The sequence below is a fragment of the Mixophyes fleayi genome, chromosome 4 (genome assembly GCF_038048845.1).
Source record: "Mixophyes fleayi isolate aMixFle1 chromosome 4, aMixFle1.hap1, whole genome shotgun sequence".
In the NCBI taxonomy this organism is placed as follows: Eukaryota; Metazoa; Chordata; class Amphibia; order Anura; family Limnodynastidae; genus Mixophyes; species Mixophyes fleayi.
The window spans coordinates 177,455,653-177,478,102 of NC_134405.1; the positions used below are offsets into that span (position 1 = coordinate 177,455,653).

The 22,450-nt window shown below is 38.7% G+C and overlaps 1 protein-coding gene across 3 annotated transcripts in view; it reads right to left on the minus strand.

Annotated features, from left to right (window-relative positions):
- Positions 1 to 904: 904 nt before the first annotated feature.
- LOC142150027 (interleukin-17 receptor E-like protein) overlaps positions 905 to 22,450 on the minus strand; it is a 76,545-nt gene continuing 54,999 nt past the window's right edge. For 2 of the 3 annotated variants that reach the window (XM_075205286.1, XM_075205284.1), the window contains 2 exons: positions 4,163 to 4,332; positions 905 to 980 (listed from right to left, as the gene is read on the minus strand). In XM_075205286.1, the coding sequence (XP_075061387.1) occupies positions 921 to 980; positions 4,163 to 4,332 (230 nt within the window). In that variant the 3' untranslated portion in view covers positions 905 to 920. Of the gene's footprint in view, positions 981 to 4,162; positions 4,333 to 18,020; positions 18,224 to 22,450 lie in introns of those variants that run through there. The other variant, XM_075205285.1, reaches the window with a different exon arrangement.

A 22,450-nucleotide genomic window follows, 5' to 3' on the forward strand; every position in this document is an offset into this window, starting at 1 on the left:
TTTGTCTTGCTATACTATACTATTAGTGCTAACAAGCATGCGCTTGTTAGCACTAACACAAGCTTCTATCAGAACGCTCTGGTTTTCAAAGCCAGAGGTGAACAATTTATACACTGTACAGTTGTAAAAAGCAGTGACATCACAAAGATACACAGTCACAGTACTAAGGTCTTCATTCATAGGTCGAAGGGTCTTGACCTCCCAAGAACTTGACATGTCATTGGTGGATTCCTCTGGTCATTGTTCCTTGAGATTGTCAGGTGCCCGCCTCTAGACCTGTATAAACTGTTTTTTATGATACCTGTGAACTGGCTATTTTGTGTATGAAAAAATAATATTATTTTTAGCTAGCGTTCGCAAGGTGAGAATGCTACATAAATAACACCGGTAACATTCTGATTACTCAATGTAATTAATTTGTCAGAAACATTAATTAGCTTTTTCACCACATTATATTTTATATTAACTAAAATAAATAAAGTAAACTCATTTGCATGTTGCTATTTGCTAAAAATAATTATTCGATTGAGTACTAATCAAATGACAACCAATATTAGTGTACAAAAAATATTGATTACCACTTTCATCCAATTATTAAACTTCAACACATGCATGGGCTAAATGCAAATAAGTTAAAATGCAAATAGGGTAGCTAGTAGATAGCTTGAACTATTTACCTGTAATAAAATAAGTGCAGCACGAGAGTATGCTAGTCTTGATAGTTTTAGGTAAAGTTGGACAAAATGTACAGTATGAAATGTGCTGTACCGTATTTCTAAACCAACTCAAACAAAATGCATGTATTCACCACAAACTGTATTTAATTAACACATATGACTCCAAGCTGAATTATATAGGTACATTAATAATTAAATATACGTTAAATGTTTATAATTAATGGTATTTATCAGAAAGTCTCATTATAATGTACTTGCCTTCATGCAAAGTCTTGAGTGAGTGTCTACTTGATTATATGTAGCCTAGATTGTAAAAAAAATAAACACTAAAATTAGACAAACTTAATTTACACAGGAATGTGCTTAGAGCATGCTAAATCTAAAGCAGTTATCTATATATTTGTTATTTTTTGTCAATTGCTTTTCATTATCGTTTAATTCACCAAGCAATGTGACCCCTCTCAGGGGTCTAATAAAAATAAGCCTAAAATCAGAATGGTAAACCAATAAGAGGGGTAAGAAGAAGGGGTAAGAATATTAAGGAATGCCTGTGATTCTTTTTTCAATGCTGCATAAAGTCCATTATAGTATTCTGTAAGTATCATAAATGGAGAGTGGATTAGACTAGATCCATGAAGTACAAACCTTGTTTAAGGTATTCATAGAGTATAATAATTAAACATTTAATTTCTCCTTATCAAAACATAGGCAACCTTTTCCTTAACTACTACGAAAGATAAGGAAGGTGACCTTCACCTTGCCACAATGTGTATATGACCTGCTAAGGAAACAAATTGGAGTAGTCTGTGTTACACATTTCTAAAACACATTGCTTAATTAATAAAATAATGGAAGGATTTTTAATAAATTGGATTTTTTTAAACAAGGACTCAACTGAACAATGCAGTTATATTGGACTAAAAGTGACTTTGCAACCAAGGGCAACCCTGGCAGCCCATGTGCCATGGTAGTCTTTTCCTGAATACTATCCCAATGGCTGAAGACCCAACAGATGTGTAATCCAGTAACACTAGTTATAGCAGAAGTTATACATCTATTATGCAGGTTGTGATGATTCCATATGCAGAGTCATAAGTATAAAACAGTATGCAGGCTGGAACACCAATGCGCATAAATAATATGGTAATAAGCACCAGGCAATATAGCTGTGGTAATAAGCATATGCAGTATAATGAGCACAGTTCAATATACAGACTGTGAACACCAGAATATACTCAATATAATAATAGGGCACCAGTCAATATATAAACTGTAGCATAAACAAGACTACATATACAGGGTAATAAGCACAATTCAATATGGAGGCTGTGAGCACAGATGAATATGCAGGCTGTGATAATAAGCACCAGACAATATAAAGGATGTAGAACAAACAAATTCCATGTGCAGGGTAATACGCCCAATTCAATATGCAGAATGTGAGCACAGATGAATATGCAGGCTGTGATAATGAGCACCAGTTAAGATATAGGCTGTAGAAAAAGCAAGGTCCCATATGCAGGGTAATAAGCACAATTCAATATGCAGACTGTGAGAACAGATGAATATGCAGGCTGTGATAATAAATACCAGTTAAGATAAGGGCTGTAGAATATGCAAAATCTCATATGCAGTGTAATAATCACAGTTCAATATGCAGGCTGTGAGCACAGAGTAATATGCAGGCTGTAATAGTAGCCAGTATCCATTTCAGTGGTATAGAATGGGGAACGAGTGGTGCAAAAACAAAGATTTCATCCAACGAAACAGAAACAGAGACAGAACTTGAGTTTAATTATGTAAACCTTGTTTTAAGAATTATAGGTACTGGATTTCCAGGGTTTAAGTGGCAGCAAGATACTGATCTGACATCAATAATCTGGCAATTGTGGAATGTCTGTGTTGGGCTTCATAACAACGCCCAATTTCCTTGATGACATCGCTCACCTATAGCCATGATTCCTTAATCTTTCTGCTAGGGATGCAAAGGTAGAGGACTGGTATCTTACTGACTCCTATAATAAGCATCTCTTGGCATATAAGACTTTTCATTCCATTGATTACTTGTCAAAGCAATGTGTGTTGCGGTTTGTGACATATGGCCGCAATGTAGCAGAGGTACTGAGGAGGGCGATTAGTGTTCTTGTGCACTGGAGGTCCCTGATCTGCTGTTCTGACAATGTGCTAGAGCCAGCGGATTAACAGTGGAGCCCCATTTGGGTTTTCAATTCCAGAAGAGTATGAGCGGCAACAGTGTTGTGTTTTGTTGATGGAACTTGATAAGGAAGAATGGCCCGTCAGTTGGGACAGGAGTTCACTAGACAAGGCTCTTGGCTATAAAGAATAACTGGTATAATTAAATTGGCCCTGCTTATCACTATAGACCAGAAGACCAGAAACAAAAAGCCTTGATAAAGTAATGTGATTAGCCCATTGTGTTTAGCAAGGGTGAAACATACACAAAAATCACACAGTATATTGCTGTCAATCACTAAAACAGACTAAAAAAAACTGCCTTCTATTTTTTTTAAAAAAATGCAGATGTGTTAGTTACACACACTTGCAAATATATGATAAGCCTCCTGCGACTTCATGGCGCTTCTGCTTATAAGGCGGTTCATAACTCTAAACAATAAGAGTCCCTACACAGGGTTATGTATTTGTGAGCTAATTTACCAGCAGGTACTTCCTCCAAAATGCCAGTACAATGACCAGCCCTCCCTGTTGCCACTGTGCAAGGAATTACTCTGATATTTGCACCTCCGACCACTAGAGGTCTCTGTATTTGGAACTTGCCTTCAGATTTGCCCTTATCCAAGATGGCCAGAATGGCATCAAGAAGAAACCATTTTGGATCCTGTTTCCTGTTTGGGCCTATAATAGGCAGCTCCTGGATCATTGAGTATTCTGCTTGCTCAACTCCTGCTACTTGCTACAATTCTTTTTGCATCTGATTACTCGCTTGTGTACTGACCCGGCAAACATCTGTTTACCTTCTTTTGTACCGAACCGGCAAACGTTTGACTACTCGCTGGATATCTACTGGGCTATTGGGCTTCAGATAATACTACCAATATCGTTACATACTGATTCCATACATGCCTCACAGACAGTGATACACAAAATGGAAGTCCCTCATTAATGTATAAGTAACAGAAGGAGGTACACCGTGACATAACTTATTTACAAATATAAGCAGTTTTATTTAAAATTTCAAGCACAAAGAAGCCACTTCCAACATGTTTTGTTTCAGTGCAACTTCATAATGGGACAGGCTTCCTATAGCTGTGAACTCTATTTATTCTAAAGAGTTTCCTTCCATAGTCCAAAAGCATACTGGTAAACTGCATCCTAAACAGAAATACAGTACATAAAAACAAGCACTCCACTATAATGCACACACACTATACTCAGAACCACTTTGCTGTTGTGTCAAATTATGCCCATTAACATTGGCTCCAAACATTCTAAAATATATTCCTCACCTGGTCACATGCTCCGGTTAATGAGTTTGGGATATTCACACATTTCTCATTCTCAATCCCATCTGTCATCCAACATAGATTTACATTGGCATTAACAGGACACAGTGACTTCCAAGTTAACCCTTGAGTTATAAGATTGTATGTAATATTGTCCCACAGACCACCAATATCTGTAATAAAAAAAATAAAAAGCATGTGTACTAGATATAAAGGAACTGAAATATTTTAGTGAAATAATAACTTTTTTAATGCTGATCAAAACAATTGCTCAAAATACTGATATAAACTTGTAATTGTTAGGCTTGTGTGTGTTATGATTTATTGCATATTATATGGCCTTAGAACACTAGGCCATCCAGAAAGAGTTTCCTAAACCCCTTATTCCCACTTTGAAAATATGAAATCTTACAGGGACATTGCCTTGAACAACTTTTAACTCAACTATATTTCACCTTTTGAATTGTAAATGTGTGAAAAGTAACTTAATAGCATGTTTATGTTATAAGACATCTGTACCACGTTATTTTATTTTATTTTATTTTTGTTCATTGACAAGGATTGCTTCAAAACACTGGTGGTTCTGGACAGCGCTTGTATTTATACGGCTTCAGTTCTCTTTTGCAATTCCAACCGATTCATAAAGTTTACATTTAGTTTTCAAAAGATGATGCTGTACCTTTCTTCGAATAAGCAAAACAGACATTATTTGTTATTTTTGTGCAATTAAGTGCATTATAAATCAGTAGACGTGTTATTTGAGAAACTAAAGCTCTGAATACAATAAATATTATGTAGCTTGCAACAATACTTCTACTAAACTAAAATGTACAACAATATAGCATTACAGTACCAAAATGCATATTTTTCAAGGTTTTCACATATTTTTCTAGTATATGTAGAATGCAAGAGGTATGCTCAGAACTCCTTGCAGGTTTAAGTTTGAGCAAATTATGTGCAGCAATCCAACCTTCATAAGGACTGCACATTATTCTTAATGTCAGTAATGCAAAAATAGCCCTAAAATTATCTTGGCACCCATATATATTACTTATCCCAAAATGAACTTCACTTGCTCCAAATTTCAACCACACGGCATTAAGATTTCGTACTTTCTTAAAAATCTCTTTCCCTCAGATTTCCCAGTTGCCATAAAATGCTACCATATGTCGTGGGACCCCCACAAGCCCTTAAATTACGCATGCACTCCAAAACTCTTCCACATGCCACTCAGACTTCCCAGCATGCCCCCAGCCCTTAGTCTCTCTCAGTCTGTTTGTGTACATGTTAGGGGATCTAGATTGTAAGCTCCAATGGGGCAGGGACTGATGTGAATGTGCAGCGCTGCGGAATTAGTGGCACTATATAAATAAATAGATGATGATGATGAGAGACCTCCCTACATACCACTCAGACATCCCCACAATGAATGACCAATGAGCAATTGGTCACCACTGTGGTAGAACTATATTAAAAAAAAGAATCAGGAAACTGATTGGGCAACTGCTGGTTTCACTTTTGATTTCAGGATATGGTTTAAATTAGCATTGCATAATAAAAATTGAGATTTGCACTATATGTTTTAAAATTTTGAAATGTATTTTTAACTTTAACCCTGGGTATCTTTGGGTTAGTCAGGCTACACAACTCAATAAATCATTTGTCTAAAATATATTATTTCTCATTTAAAACAAGAATAAGATAGATCATCTCTTTTGTTAGAAAGTCAGATGACTTTTGATTTTATTTTATTTCATACATTTATAATTACTCTGGAAAAATAACTTACCGTAGCAAAACAATCCTAATAAAGATCAACTCTAGAAAGTCTGACTCTCAACTGTAAGTTCTTATATCCAATAAAACTTCAACCCGCATATATCATTTTTTGATCTGGTCAAGATATTAAACTCATGGAATGTGTTTCAGAGCACAGTAACAGCAATAAATGCTACACTCATGGTGCTGTATAAGTTGGTGCATTATATCATGAGGATGGACTTTCCAAAATCAAAACTCAAAAATGCATTTAATATGCATTTTCAACACAAGTTAACAGCATGTAAACAGAGGTAAAAATCAAAATCATTGTACCAAATGAGACAGTACATATCTGCACTTTTACACACATTTAACTTGTGTTATACCGCTATGCAATTCTTTTTGAATGCTGCATGCCCCATGTCAGTTCATCTGAATGCATTGTATAGGTCATAAGATCTGGATAAGTGTTTGCCTGAACAACATAACTTTCTACACAGATTAAAATATAAATATATATATATATATATATATATATATATCCATACACGCACACATACACACGAACACACACACACTCATATATTGGGTCCAAGGGGAAATTTAAAATTACTGGTATGGAAAGCTGAAGTCGATAGGCCGTCTAGACCTCCAGAAGCTTTAGGGGATTTTAATGGTGTGGTATTCATTTTTGATGATTTTTAATCCTATATAGTATAATGTAAGACATATTAAAAGATACAACACTATCAGTTCTGTGTTCTTCACCTGTATGTCTCGAGTGTTCCAATATCTCTCACATGTCTCCTTTGTGTACTTACATTTTGTGTTTCTTTACCTCTCCCGTATATCTTCCATGTGTCCCTTCTCCATTCCTTTATCTGTATCCTTTGTCTCTCCACTCTCCACATGTGACCCTATTGTAATCTCAGTTAATCTCCCTCTCTCCCTATTGGCTGGTGGCTTCAGCCATCTAAAGAATGGCAGAGCACCATTCAAAGTAATGTGGCAGAGCAAAACCCGAACAATGGACAATACACTACCTGGTCTCGAGGAGCAGTGAATATCAGCTAGGCCCAGGGGCGGATCTAGAATTTTCATTGAGGGGGGGAGCAGTTTAGGTATTATTTCAATATCATAAGACCTCCCCACATGCCACTCAAACCATTACACATGACCCCCCTCATATGTCACTTTCTCCCCTCATGCCCCACAGACTTGTTCAAATGCCCCCAAGATATCCCTCACATTTATTTTGCATAATATCTTTAGCCCCACACTCATTTAGCATAATATCTATTTCACTCCTTAAACATTTCACTGATATAGAATTGGATCATGTGGCTGTTCCAATTTGTGTATTTTGAATGATTCTCTGTTAGGAGACAAATAACCATTTGAGTGCTAAGAACATGAACCCCGGTTTGTTTGAAAGCTAGTCCAGACTCACTGACAAACTCCTGCAGGACTCTGTCTGCTCAAGTATTCTCCTCACTCAATTGCCTAAATTGAGTAATTCATACAACATGTCCGATCCCACTCTTGCCAAAGAGGCTGGTGTTATTTAAATGCAGGAAGGTTTTGCCACAGGTTTCTTACCTCTAGTGAAAACAATATTCCTGATTAACAACTTTATTTGCTGTCATTAACACAATTTCTGCATTTTGTTTGGATCGGGTTCAATTATTTAGTCTGGCTGCTGTGCATTACTGGTGTCACGGAGTCTCCATGGCTAGCAATTGATGATGCAGAGGTTTATGCATATATCCACAGCTCTAAAAAAGGTATTCATGAGTGTTGCATTGTATTGACCACTAGGGGATGTCTTCAGGGCTTGAATGCAGCAGTTACTTTATTGGCAAGAAGCTTTGGTTAGGTGGAGGATTTCAGGCAATAATTTGGTGACTCTCACCATGAGACTGGTCTGCAGAAAGAACGTTTGGATTTATTGTTGTTTATTAATAAAAATACACCACTGCTGTCCACCACTGAGTTAGATTCTAGAGGGGGGGGGGGCAATCACCTCCCTCTGGATCATCTCCTGATCTGCCATTTACATACACCCATGTTGGACACTCACCTCCCATTGGACAATGCCTCCCGTGATCCCCCCTTCCCCCTCCTGCACTGCTCCCCAAAAGGAAGCTGATCCTTGCCTGTTGTTGAGGCAGCAGTGTCAGTTAATCTTAATCTTATGTTCTCTGAATGCAAAGCTGCTTGTAAAGCATATGAGCAGCTATGTATATATATATATATATATATATATTTATATATATATATATATAGTGATAAACCTGGTACACAAGCGGTGCTCATATAGTTTTGCAGTATAACTTTATTCAGGGATGTTAACATGGCACAAAGGTGTATTTCCAGCAAACAAATAAAAAATATTTCGCACTGGCGAATTAGTTCAGTGTTGGTCGTACCACCAACAACACAAAACCAACTATTTATTCTCTCCAGTGTAAGTGTTGCACTGTAATGATCACCAGGGGATGTCTTAGGGCACTAATTAACTACTAAACAAGAATTTGATTACACTCATGTCTTCCACCATTGTACCTATATCCCATGTGCAGAGAAGTGTAAAGAATTAACCCTGTCTGCAGCAGAAGCCTTCAGACTCTCTGAAAGACTATCAGTCTTTCTCTTAGCAATCTGTAGAAAACTGGCCTTTTTTCCACATACCACTTCCCTTACTACAGGTAATGCATACTTTCGAGAGAGAGCAATCACATTTTTGTGCAGAGCTCCCAGTCTATGCTCCATGGAAAAGTGGAGCGACTGCAATGCCAAGAACCATTGAGTGACTGTGGCATTGACTTCTTTGTTAGTTTGCATCCACTTTAATGAATGGTTTAGTGAATGGTTCATCACAAGGGTAAATTCCCTCCCTAAGAGGTAATACTGGAGGGCTTCCCCAGCCAATTTGATGATGATTCATTATTGTGTTACAGTTGCATACTCCCTAGTTAGAAGTTTACAATTAAGATACAGGATGGGTTTCTCAACCCCATCCAACTTTTGTGAAAGTAGCGCACCCAGACCTACTCCAGAAGCAGCAGTCTGCAGACACACATTTTTATTGAAATCGGGTGCTTGTAGTACTGGCACTGTACATAGAGCCATTCTTAAACCCTCCCCGGCAGCTTCTGCTGCAAATTAGCTTGTCTGGACAGGCTTTTTTGAGGAGTTCCGTGAGTGGAGCAGACCAAGTGGCAAAGTTCTCCATGAACCGGCGGTAGTATCTTACCAAGCCAAAAAAAGTCCTCAGTGGGGTCTTTCTTTCTGACTTGGGCCAGTTCTTTATGTTTTCCAATTTATCAACCTGACCTTCCCCCATCCATCTATATATCCCAGGTATTTTGTCTCTGGCATGCCCAATCCACATTTCTCAGGATTGGCAATAAGGCCATATCTCCTCAAAGACTTTAACATTGCCTCTACTTTGGGAAGATGTGTTTTTCAATCTCGTGAGTAGATGACTATGTCATCCAGATATACAGTAGCATATGCCTTATGTGGCTTTAAGAGATTATCCATAGCCCTCTGGAAAGTGGCAGGTGCTCTATGTAGTTCAAAAGGCAACACCTTATATTGGAACAAGCCCTTAGGCATAGAGAAAGCAGTTTTGGGCTTGGCAGTAGCTGTCAGGGGTATTCATCAATAACCCTTTTTGAGGTCTAAAGAGGTCAAATGTTCACTTTGTGAATGTTCTCTACTTGTGGCATAAGATAAGTGTCAAACTTGAAGACCTTTTTAAACATCTAAAATTATTGCAAAAACATTGTCTACTCACTGGTGGACTTTTCCATAAGGCTTAGTTGAATCATGTTTTCAACTTCTCGCTTCACCGCAGCCCATCTAGCCTCTGGTGTACAGTAGGGCTGTTGTTTAACTTTTACACAAGGGGGTGTGATTATTTAATGTTCTGAAAGATTGGTATGCCCAGGAATAGGAGAAAAGACATCCCTGTTTCAAGTCACCATTTCTACCACCTGCTGCTTTAGAGACGGGGTAAAGGAGGATTCAATGAACACCTCACATTCCTCTGTATTAACGGCTAACATCAAAGACACAGGATTTTCCTTGTGTCAGGGTTTTAGTAAATTGGCATGATATATTTGTTCTTCCCACCTCCCAAGAACTAATACTTTATCACCCGGGTTAAAAGAACAGAGTGCTGCCTGAGTGTTATAATGCTTTTTCTGACGTTCCTGGGCATCCTCTAAGTGTTGCTTCACAAAAGGACCTATTTGTCTCATCCTCTTATGTAACTGAGCAATAAATTGAACTGGGCTGTCTTTCACACAACAGTTCAAATGGACTAAACCATCTTGAGGTTTGTGGTACTTCCCATACCAGGTACATTAGAAATGGGAGGAGAGTATCCTAATCTTTTCTTTCTTGTGCCACCACCCTGCTAATCATCTGCTTTGAAGTATGTTTAAAGTGATCCACTAGCCCATTAATTTGTGGCAGATAGACCGAGGTTTGGAGGGCTTTTACTCCAAGTAATTGACTTAATTATTCCATTAACTTTGACATGAAAAGAGTGGCCTAGTCAGTTATAACCTCATATAAAAAAGTAGTAATGCCTTGGCTTAAGTATTTGTCTTGACATTACACAACAGAAGGGCTTCCAAATAGCATGCGGCATAATCAAGAATCACTAAGACATACTAGTGCCCCCAAACTGATTTTCCAATGGCACCACCAGGTTCATACCTATCCATTCAAAGGCGACTTGAACCACTGGAATAGGAATCAAGTGTGCCCTGCAAATAGGTTTTGGAGAAGTAAACTGACATACAGGGCAGGACTGGCAGTACCTTTTACTGCCATGTATATTCACTACCAGTAAAACCATAGTGATACTCTTTCCTGGGTTTTATCTTCTCCAAAATGTCCCCCACAAAGATGTGTGTGTGCAAAACTAAAATGTGTACCTGTAGTACAAACAGTTGATCAACATTTTTCTCTTAAACAACCCAAGCTCTATACAATAAATCCCCCTCAACAAAAAAAGTTACAACTGATAGCCGTCACTACACCATTAACTTCAACAACATTTAATTGTATTTTCTAGGGTAGCATCATTAAGCCGATCTCTAGAAAATTCTTGTAATGAAGAAAATGAGCCTTGGAATTGGGTTCCAGTCCTCAGCTTCATCTGGTGGCACCAAAGATTCCTTGACAGTGTAACCAGCAAATGATTGCATCGTCTGCTCCTTTCGTCTCCTTGAACGACACTTGGGACGATTAGAGATTGTGGACCTGTATTCACATTCCATAATCAACAGTTCTGTGTCTCTTTTTCTAAGTCCAGTGAGAGTTGGACAGGTTCCTTTAAAGTTGGACTTTCGACCGATGTTTCATTTGCAGAAGTGTCCAGCTGGAACCGATCAGCAAGAACCTCCTGAAATTGGGGAAAATCGCCCCGATCGCCCCCCATGGATCCGCCACTGAGTCAAACCCACTATTTTATATGGCTACATCCCATTTAAAAAAAACTATTTGCAGGGTGTTCGGTGCAAATCATTTAGAAAAGCATTGTCCAAAGATGGCACATATTTAACAATGCTTTTTTTTATTACTTCCTCCATTTAACTCTCTTGTTGTGAAAATAACATTGTTGTTGTTGTCCATTTTTGCCATATCCCTGTGCTCTCCTAAATATTTGACTGTTTTGGTCCTGTTATTAATGGTCTCTTGTTATATATCTAGATATATTGGATATTTAGAATTAAAGGGCCTGCTTCATCAAGTCACATATCTGCCAATTTTGTGCGTATTGTACGCAAAATCACTCTGCACATGCCCAGAACCGGGCCATACGCAGCTAAACGCAACAATGTTGACTGCATCTATGTACGCAAAGTACATTTACTACAGCCTACGATTTCTGGGAGTGAAAGGAGTGGGAAAGGGGTGTCCAAATCAAGCTTTGGGCATCTCAAAGTTATTTGACTTTCTGCTGTATCTCTTGCTCCAGCTAAAGGGCTAGTCTAAGTCCAGATTACTAATGATGACGGTTGACGTTGGTGATGACAGTTTACCCATAAAAACATACTGTAACACCTCATCCTTGCAAATAGAAAAATTGTGAGGGTCTATTGTTGGGGATCTTCAAGATCCTTCAAATACTAACCCCACGTGATTCAGGAACAAACATAATCTCCAAATGAATGAGGAAGGATAGTTAAAATCCTAAGGTATGACAATAATGTTTATATTTAAAGCCCATAGTAAAAGAAGAAAATAAACTTCTATATAAAGAATTATGGATTACTCTCACATATTTTATTTTTAACAACTTGCAGACCGCCTGCTGACTTAAAATGTCGAATTCTCTACTGCTGTTTGTAAGGAGAATGACAACACTGCTAATCCAGAGAATATGCCAGGAAGCATTTAATTCCACTATCGGCATCTGATCACATATATTTTACTGTCAATCCTTTAGTGCTGGTAAAAGGACACATCAAACAAACCAGGGCCTCCCCAAGTCCAAAATAATAATGTAATAAGCACATGTTACATAATACATCATTGTACAGGTCAGTGCCAGATTTATATAATTAGAACTTGCAGACACAAAACCCTTGGTGCCCTAAGGGTAGTGGCACACTAGCACTATGTTTGCTGGCTTATATCAGCCCTAGAGATGTGGCTTGATAGTGCTAAACTCACGTTGTTATATACACAAGAGAAACAGTTATTACTAAATGCAAAATCACATTTTCAGTATATAAATGTAATTAAATACAAACACCGCCACATGTGGTGTTTACCCCTATAAAATTCAATTGGAGTCTTAATCATCATTTCTATTTGGACTACTGCAGGCAATAATGAATGTGAACAGACAGCCACAAGTTGAATATAGCCGCAACGCTAGTGAAATAAGTATTATCAGCTGGATTGGTCAATATGCAAGCAAATGATCAGGAGCAACCAGATACTGCTGCTGATGGTCATCATAATCATTGCATTTCTTTGCACCAACAATCTTAAGAGGCATATTTGTTAATACATATAGACAGAGCTGTCGCAAACTTTGTCTATATTTTTTCATTTCTGATTAGGGAATAACAGACCACTAGTGACTGGCAGCCTCGGCTCACTAATTACATCTTTTTGTTAATATTGTTATATTTGTTATATATTTGTTAATACATGCAAGTATAATTATGTTACTTATTTGAACATGCCGTTACTGTGCTTACGCTCTCCTGTTTCTACACACCCATATTTTGCTTCTCTGTACATAAGGGGACATTTGTGCATGTATAGTATTGAAATGCTCATGGTCTGCAATTAAATTGACTTGTGTTAAACTCTAAATGAGGCCCTTTGTTTGTACAAATTGACCAGTAGACAACAGTAGTATAGTCTACAGTAATAAAACAAACCAAAATGTGTATCAATATTTCAAATAAAAAAAGAAGATCATATATTATAAATAAATAAACACTTTGGGCCCGATTCATTAAGGAATGTAAATGCCAATAGATGCCCTATTTTGTGCAAAATTGCTCTATGCATGATCTAAAATGAATTATATGCAGTGAACACAAGTGTATGCAAATCATCTTTGAGCGCAAGGGTCACTTCCGACCAGGGCCGGATTTACCGCTAGGCAACCTAGGCACCTGCCTAGGGCCTAGCGGCTCTCGGGGGGCACAGCTGGGGGGAACAGGAGCAATTTAAAAAAAAAAATTCGGCCCCTCCCCCAACTCGCGGCACACCCCCCTGCGAGTTGGGGGAGGGGGGGTCGGGTGCCGCGAATCGGGTCCCGGCAGCCTCTTCTCCTCTCAGTGTCTCAGTGATAGAGAGAGGAGGAGAGACCCGACGAGCGATCACGTGACTATTTTTAAAAAAAAAACAAACTGGACTGACCGAGGAGGAGCAGCGCGCCGGAGAAGAAAGGCAATAGATAGGTAAGTAATACAACGGAGGGACAGAGGTGGTGATGGTGAAGGGGCATAGAAGTGGTGATGGTGGTGGGCACAGAGGTGGTGATGGTGAAGGGGCACAGAAGTGGTGATGGGGCACAGAGGTGGTGATGGGCACAGAGGTGGTGATGGTGAAGGGCACAGAGGTGGTGATGGGGCACAGAATTGGTGATGGTGATTGGCACAGAGGTGGTGATGGGCACAGAGGTGGTGATGGTGAAGGGCACAGAGGTGGTGATGGTGATTGGCACAGAGGTGGTGATGGTGAAGAGGCACAGAGGTGGTGATGGTGAAGGGCACAGAGGTGGTGATGGTGAAGGGCACAGAGGTGGTGATGGTGATTGGCACAGAGGTGGTGATGGTGAAGGGCACAGAGGTGATGATGGTGAAGGGGCACAGAGGTGGTGATGGTGAAGGGCACAGAGGTGGTGATGGGCACAGAGGTGGTGATGGTGATTGGCACAGAGGTGGTGATGGTGATTGGCACCGAGGTGGTGATGGTGATTGGCACAGAGGTGGTGATGGTGATTGGCACAGAAGTGGTGATGGTGAATGGCACAGAGGTGGTGATGGTGAAGGGCACAGAGGTGGTGATGGTGAATTGGCACAGAGGTGGTGATGGTGATTGGCACAGAAGTGGTGATGGTAAAGGGCACAGAGGTGGTGATGGGCACAGAGGTGGTGATGGTGATGGGCACAGAGGTGGTGATGGTGAAGGGCACAGAGGTGGTGATGGTGAAGAGGCACAGAGGTGGTGATGGGCACAGAGGGTGGTGATGGTGAAGGGCACAGAGGTGGTGATGGTGAAGAGGTACAGAGGTGGTGATGGTGAAGGGCACAGAAGTGGTGATGGTGAAGAGGCACAGAGGTGGTGATGGTGATTGGCACAGAAGTGGTGATGGTGAAGGGCACATAGGTGGTGATGGTGAAGGGTACAGAAGTGGTGATGGGCACAGAGGTGGTGATGGTGATGGGCACAGAGGTGGTGATGGTGAAGGGCACAGAGGTGGTGATGGTGAAGAGGCACAGAGGTGGTGATGGTGAAGAGGTACAGAGGTGGTGATGGTGATTGGCACAGAAGTGGTGATGGTGAAGGGCACAGAGGTGGTGATGGGCACAGAGGTGGTGATGGTGAAGGGCACAGAGGTGGTGATTGTGAAGAGGCACAGAGGTGGTGATGGTGAAGAGGCACAGAGGTGGTGATGGGCACAGAGGTGGTGATGGTGATTGGCACAGAGGTGGTGATGGTGAAGGGTATAGAGGTGGTGATGGTAAAGGGCACAGAGGTGGTGATGGTGAAGAGGCACAGAGGTGGTGATGGTGATTAGCACAGAAGTGGTGATGGTGAAGGGCACAGAGGTGGTGATGGGCACAGAGGTGGTGATGGTGATTGGCACAGAGGTGCTGATGGTGAAGGGCACAGAGGTGGTGATGGTGAAGAGGCACAGAGGTGGTGATGGGCACAGAGGTGGTGATGGTGAAGGGCACAGAGGTGGTGATGGGGCACAGAAGTGGTGATGGTGAAGAGGCACAGAGGTGGTGATTGGCACAGAGGTGGTGATGGTGAAGGGCACAGAGGTGGTGATGGTGATTGGCACAGAGGTGGTGATGGTGAAGGGCACAGAGGTGGTGATGGGCACAGAGGTGGTGATGGTGATTGGCACAGAGGTGGTGGTGGTGTTGGGCACAGAAGTGGTGATGGTGATTGGCACAGAAGTGGTGATGGTGATTGGCACAGAGGTGGTGATGGTGAAGGGGCACAGAAGTGGTGATGGGCACAGAGGTGGTGATGGTGATTGGCACAGAAGTGGTGATGGTGAAAGGCACAGAGGTGGTGATGGGCACAGAGGTGGTGATGGTGATTGGCACAGAGGTGGTGATGGTGATTGGCACAGAGGTGGTGATGGGCACAGAGGTGATGGTGAAAGGGCACATGTAATATTGTGAAGGGGCAAAAGTGACAATGAAGGGGCACAGTATGATGACAGAGGGACAAAAGTGACAAGAGCACATACTTTGATTTATGCGTATTATTTTTGCAAACAACTTAAGTAAGTATTTCTGCCCTGACTTCAATATTTATTAAGTTGTTTTGACCCAACTACTTAAATAAACGGGACTGCTTGGTAATTATTTAGGGGTGCCCTTTTCTGCAGCAGGGTGGCCATGCTCTTTTCACATGTTAGGTACGCCCCAAAAGATGCAAGCCACGCCCTTACCTCCTTTGGCGGCGTGCCGTCGCTGCGCGGTGGCACCTGCTTTCATATCTACTTAACTATAGGGGTATATGGTAAGCTGCAAAAATATAGTGCTATGGATTGTTTCAGGGAGGGGGCCCAAAAACAGTATCCTGCCTAGGGCCCTATGAGGTCTAAATCCGGCTCTGCTTCCGACAGCCTACGATTGCAAGAGCGGAACAGTGGAGGGAAGAGGCTTATGCAGGTAGTCAATGTACAGTAAGGGCATGCTAAGGTCTAGCACATGCACTAAGTCCGATTTAAGCTCCTGGCATCTCTGAGGTAAGTGATTTTTAGCCGTATCACTTGTAAGTGCCTGCCAAGTAATAGAGCATAGAATATGTGTTTGCAATCAAGAGGGACATTTAAACTTTTTTTAATGTATTTTTATCAATGATTATATTATTAACAGGTTAATGTCCTTAATAAAAAAATGTCTTTATATATACATATACATTGTGCGTATCCTGCAGTGTATTGTGTCTGTCTGCATATGGAAAGTGCCAGGAAAGCAGAGCTTACTTAGACCAGTATTCAACTAGAAATGATTTGTCAGATCCTCTTCTTGTTGAATACAGTACATCCTTGCATTCTCTCTCCATTTTTACAAAACACAAAAATTGCTTTCACTTTGCGTTAGTTAATGAATCTGGCCCACAGGATTAAATTAAATTGAATTTCACCTAAAATGTATTAATGTTGCCAAAGTCACCAAGTTAGGAAAGGGGAATGATCACATCAAGATGGGGGGCGTGTCTAGCACTTTAAAACTCGCTAGACTGCCTTGCTGTCTCCTCCACTCCCCTCCAGACCCCTTCATTGCCATAATGTTACCTGTTCACCATTGTTTTGCCATGCAGAGCAGCAGTGAACAGAATACTTCCCAACTTTATCACTGATCGGGACAAAGCTGTCAAGATCGGGATGGCGAGACAGAGCCCTCAAACTGTCCCCCCTAAATCGGGACAATAAGGAGGTATGCATGTGAAGTGATAGCACAGTTGTCTGAGTTTGGGAGCAGCTCAAATAGTAGTTTTGTTTTATGTACATAGACTTTAGGTTATGTTTCATTTCCACCTTTACCTAACAGGAAGAATCCTGAATACATGGCAGCCCGTTAGAGAGGAGCCAATCATTTTATATAACATCATGATTAGTGTGGTTTGAAGTAAATCAATTACAATAGAAGGTGTGTTCACTTTTGTTGTTAACAGGTGTTTGACATTTGAGTGCACCCTATTGCATTATACCTATTTAGTGTGTAAATACAGCATGATGTACAGTAATTAAGTCATACTATGTGGGCGTTGGATATTAATTTGGCTCTTGTTATGTCTGCTATGGAAGGGAGGAAGTGAACAGGAGCAGACAAAATGACAGAGCAGGTTGCAGATCTCAGGGTACATAGTTTAGACACCTGCACATTTTCATGGCCACATGGTTTTCCTGTGAGAGGAACATAGCTCTGCTCAAGTTATAGTAATGTGAGGAGCTAACGTAGGGATAGTAATGTCTGTTGGTGTGTTTTGCAGCAATGTTATGTTCGAATGAATAGGGAAGAACTGTACTTTTGTTATCTTTTGAGAATTGTGTAAAGATTCTACATTTTCTTTCCTGGTCATGTGCTGGCCCTAAATTTGTATATCTCACGCTTTACATTTCCCAAAGAATAATATGGATTTACCTTAAAACCACCTGAGGCCAGTTTGAGGATAATTTATTTCCCGATACCAGTTAAAATGTACTAAAAATATTGTGGCAAGCATGTTCTGCATTGGTCCAGTACAATGAATTCACAATGAAAGTTGTGAATATATACAATATGCATTTTCAAGTCATTTTATATTATTGTTGTCATAAAATGCTCTAGAGAGAAATAACTTTTACAAAAGAGAATTATCAGTATTTTAAAACAATTTATTAATTTAATATCTAAATTCCCAAAACCCTATTATTTACAGTTTTGTACAGTAAAGATGACAAATAAAACAAATAAAATGAAAATAAATAAAAGTTAATACAAAACAACACAAACAACTCCAATCAGGTACACAGATGGGATTGAGGTAGGATGAAATTCACAGGATCATTGAGATTATTGCCACCTAAAATAAGAGGAGATATTACTCTACACATCAATTCTCTAAAGACCGTTTGTCTACAGAGAGAAATCCCCATCAACATACCAAGTCGATATATATTTAAATTCAATTAATTTCATAATGATTTATATATGACAAACTGTAGGAAAACAAGTAATCATTAAGATGTTTGCATTTAGGTTAATAGTGATTTCAGAAACGGAACACAACTACACCTAACTCTCTGTCTGAACATATTCACTATACTTTTTTGTTTGAAGAAGCACTTTAATGGTAAGAATAGAAAATGCATGTAAAACGCACATTAGCTATTAGATCCGTGTTTTGATGTGTTTTTGTGTGGAAAACAAATCAGTTCTTGTTAGGGAGTTACAATAATAATGAATCATCAGGTATGAAAATTATATCAAAATTGCATGAAAAATGCATTGAACAGGTGATAGCATATGACACTGTGTTTTCAATCAGATCACTATGAAATATGAAAATGTAAAGATTGGAAAGTAGGCTTAATATTGCAAGATTGAAAGTAGAGTTACTCTATTAAAATGTGCTTGCATATAATATATGTAGATCAGTAAATAATTCATATTTCAGTGCAACATAGAGAGGGTTGGTCCACATATGCACTAAAAAAATTGATAAGAATGCATGAAAACACACACTTTTTAGACACGTTTAGTTAAATTTTGTAATCATTTAAAGAAGCATGTGAATATTATAACTTATAATGGTTGAGATAAAAATCTGTCTACTTTCTCTTCCTCTGGCTTTTCCTCACTGTCTCATTCAGCAAAGAGTTTAAGGATGTTAGCCTCTGAAAAATAGTATTTCCCTTTATGTGGTGTCCCAAAGGGGATTTTCACTCTACATTTACCTGGTACTGATATCTAATCGGAACTAATTGGAATAATTTCTATGAATAAAACAGAGAGTATAGCAAATTAGCTTCTTAATTAAATGGTTTTTAAAACACTGCCTGCAGCATTTTGGACGTTTGTCAAAAAACAAAAAATACATTATAGTAGAGCAAACTCTGAGTATTTCAAGCTGTACTGCACTTTTCCAGCAAACCTTATAAAAATGTACACAGCGCTTCTAAAGCTTGAAAAACACCTGTTTGACCCTAAATCTAGTTTTACAATCTGCACATGTGTCTTCAAGTTTGTCAATGGATTGCAAAAAGAGATTACACTTCTATGCTTGAAAAGCAAATTATTAAGTATATAGTATGTTTCTTACACTTGTATATAATATATAAATGCAATATTAACAAAAAAAAGAATAAAAATCAAAATAATAAGGACAGGTATAGCATTTATAACAAGTACTGTTTTTGATAATGCTGGAAGTATACCAGAAGATTCAATACATGCTTGCAGGCACATAATAGGACTATTTTTTTATGTAGAACATGAGTAATGATATAATTGCTGCAACAAGATTGCCCACTGCTAATTTATAGGATACTGTACGAGTTGGAATTAATGTGTACAGTGTCTGACAGAGGGCTTCTTATCATGTTTGCAGATGTTTGCAACAGACTCTCAATGTTGAAGATAATGTGAGAGAATAATCCTGGAAATGACAAATAAAGTAGGTCCCTATGGCTCTTACTTAGATAACATGATTGGCACTAGATCACAAATGCATTAGTTCATACTTGCCAACTTTTAAAACCTCCCCAATCTGCTGACAAGTGCAGGTAGCCCCCTACATTGCATCACCATGGCCCCCTGCTCCCTGCTATCAAATACTGAAATTTACAGCATTTGAATAATGGGGGGGGGGGGCTTGATAACGCAAATTGCGTCATAAAGCCCTGCCTCCGCCAAGACCAAGGTGGATATCTACTCTTCCGGGAGTCTCCAAAATTCTGGAACCTTCCGGAATTTCCGGGACAATAGGCAAGTATGGATTAATTTGCATCAAGTTGTGAATGTAAGCATTACTTTACTTTATTCATTCCCTTGCAAATGCAAGAAGTCATGAACGTTTCAGCTAATAGAAAGATTCTTTTTAGCTACCAGATAACAATTAATCAGCAATTGTACATTAGCCTGAATCCTTCATAACCTCAACTCTCTTATAATTATCTCACTTGTCATGTTTCATGCATTTCCCTACTCCCCTAAATTGTAAGCTCTTTTGGGCTGGACCTTCACTAGGATCTTTGTAAATTGGCTTGTATGTGTATAATACTCTATGTTTCTTTACTTAATTTCTTTATTTAGTTTTGAAACTACAAAGCCAAGGGCTTGCAGAAAAGCCACAGGGTGCATCAGCCCAATATAAATTAATAATAATTACAGTAAGTATTATGAAAAAATGCACAGATTTTGATTTATATACATATTAGGTGGTCATATAAAGATACATTAAATGGCCCTAATACATTATAAAACATTAACACATTTTCAACGCTAGGTCTATTATTGTCCAATGAATAATTGTATCAAATAGTAAAAGAAAAAATGATCACATCTATTTATGTTATGTTAGGGAGTTACCCTATCTTCTAAAAGATGGATATACAAAGTGTGAGTGCGACTACATGCTGTGTGTCAATTATAAGAGAAAGGTGGAAGTAAGAAGCTACAAGAAGGCTCTCTCTATCAGCGTACAAATCACAAGATGGAGGAGAACACCAGTGCATCAAAATCACCTATATCCACATAGCCATACAACGCAGGTACCTGATTTCATAAATTTCTCTTGACTTAGATTGGAAAAAGTACTGGGAAGATGAGTATATACCAAAACAATGTAAAGGACACCCACAAATTTATTACGATGCGGTTGGGCTCCACTAGTTTAAAATAAACACATCTAACTTAATGTGAAAGTCCTTATTTCATTTTAAAATATACAGCAGTGGAGTTCATCACATTGAAACATGACAACGCAACATCATCAATGCAATCAAATATAGGGCCCTATTTATTAAAGTCGGTCTATGTGCACAAATGTGCTGTAACCCATAACACCAAATCAGATTCAATTTGTTATTTTATAGTGCAGTTTATAAAATATAAACAACCATCTAATTAAATAAGACCCATAGTGCGATGGTACATACCAGTAAATTTCACCACTGCTAATTCCCTGTGCTGAATAATAGCATAGAATATCATATAATGCTGAGCTGCATGACCGGTGCAATTAAGCATTACAGTAAGTGAAATGAAAATGACACAAAATACTAGTAATTGTGAGATAAAATATCTAGTATATTTCATAAGAAAAAGTAAGGTTTATTTTCTAAATGTGATGATGACATTCCATGTTTTAAACTATCCTTAATTGCCTGGCACAAACTCAGGTTTTAAATATTTGTATAATGTTATTCCTGGTTTTGCAATACTGACCAACTTCACAGTGCCACTGCTTGGTGTTTTATGTTTTTTTAATGATGTGCGTAATTCTCCTTATCTGTTTTTATTTTTAGTGCTGAATGACTTCATTTTAACTAAAGAGGAGTATTACAAATACAATGGAATTTTATTATGAGAATACCTAGGATGCATCTAATATCTGGGGGTGACATAAATCTGCTCAGTAGAATTTTTTTTAATGTTGTCAGTCATACAATTCAACAACTTTAAAGCCAAAAATCATATAATAACTTTAAAACCATAGACCATAGGGTAACACATAGATCTATGGTTTAAAACCATAGATTGCATAGTAACAACTTTAAAACCATAGATCATAGCGCAAAAGTATGAATGAAAGTAATTTCATTTTAACCATGCAACTGCTCTTCCTGATGCCAAATATAAATAAGTAACGCAGCTTTGATCAGCAGATTCAGTACATGACCTAGGCCACATTGCAGTCATACTTCTTGCCCGAGATGTAGTTATGCACTTAGCTAAAGTAAACAGTGGCTGCAATTATATGAAATATGGCATGTGGTTTGCAAATTTAACCTATTGAGACATAAACTTTATTTTATTGTGTATACATAAGTAAAATCTAAGAGTTTTACTGCAATAAAATCCTAATCCTTCATTACTGTCTATGTGGCTTCCTTTAGTAACACTTGATTCTTATCAGGATGTTTATATGTTGTCATCTTAAATAATTGTTTTATATTGTAGATTGCCTCCTACATTATTTATTATTATTATTATGTCATGCCAGTATAATTCTATATGGTTTATGTGTTTAGTGGTTTACACACACTTTTTATATACCTTCTAAGTAGCAGTTGGCATATGTATACTT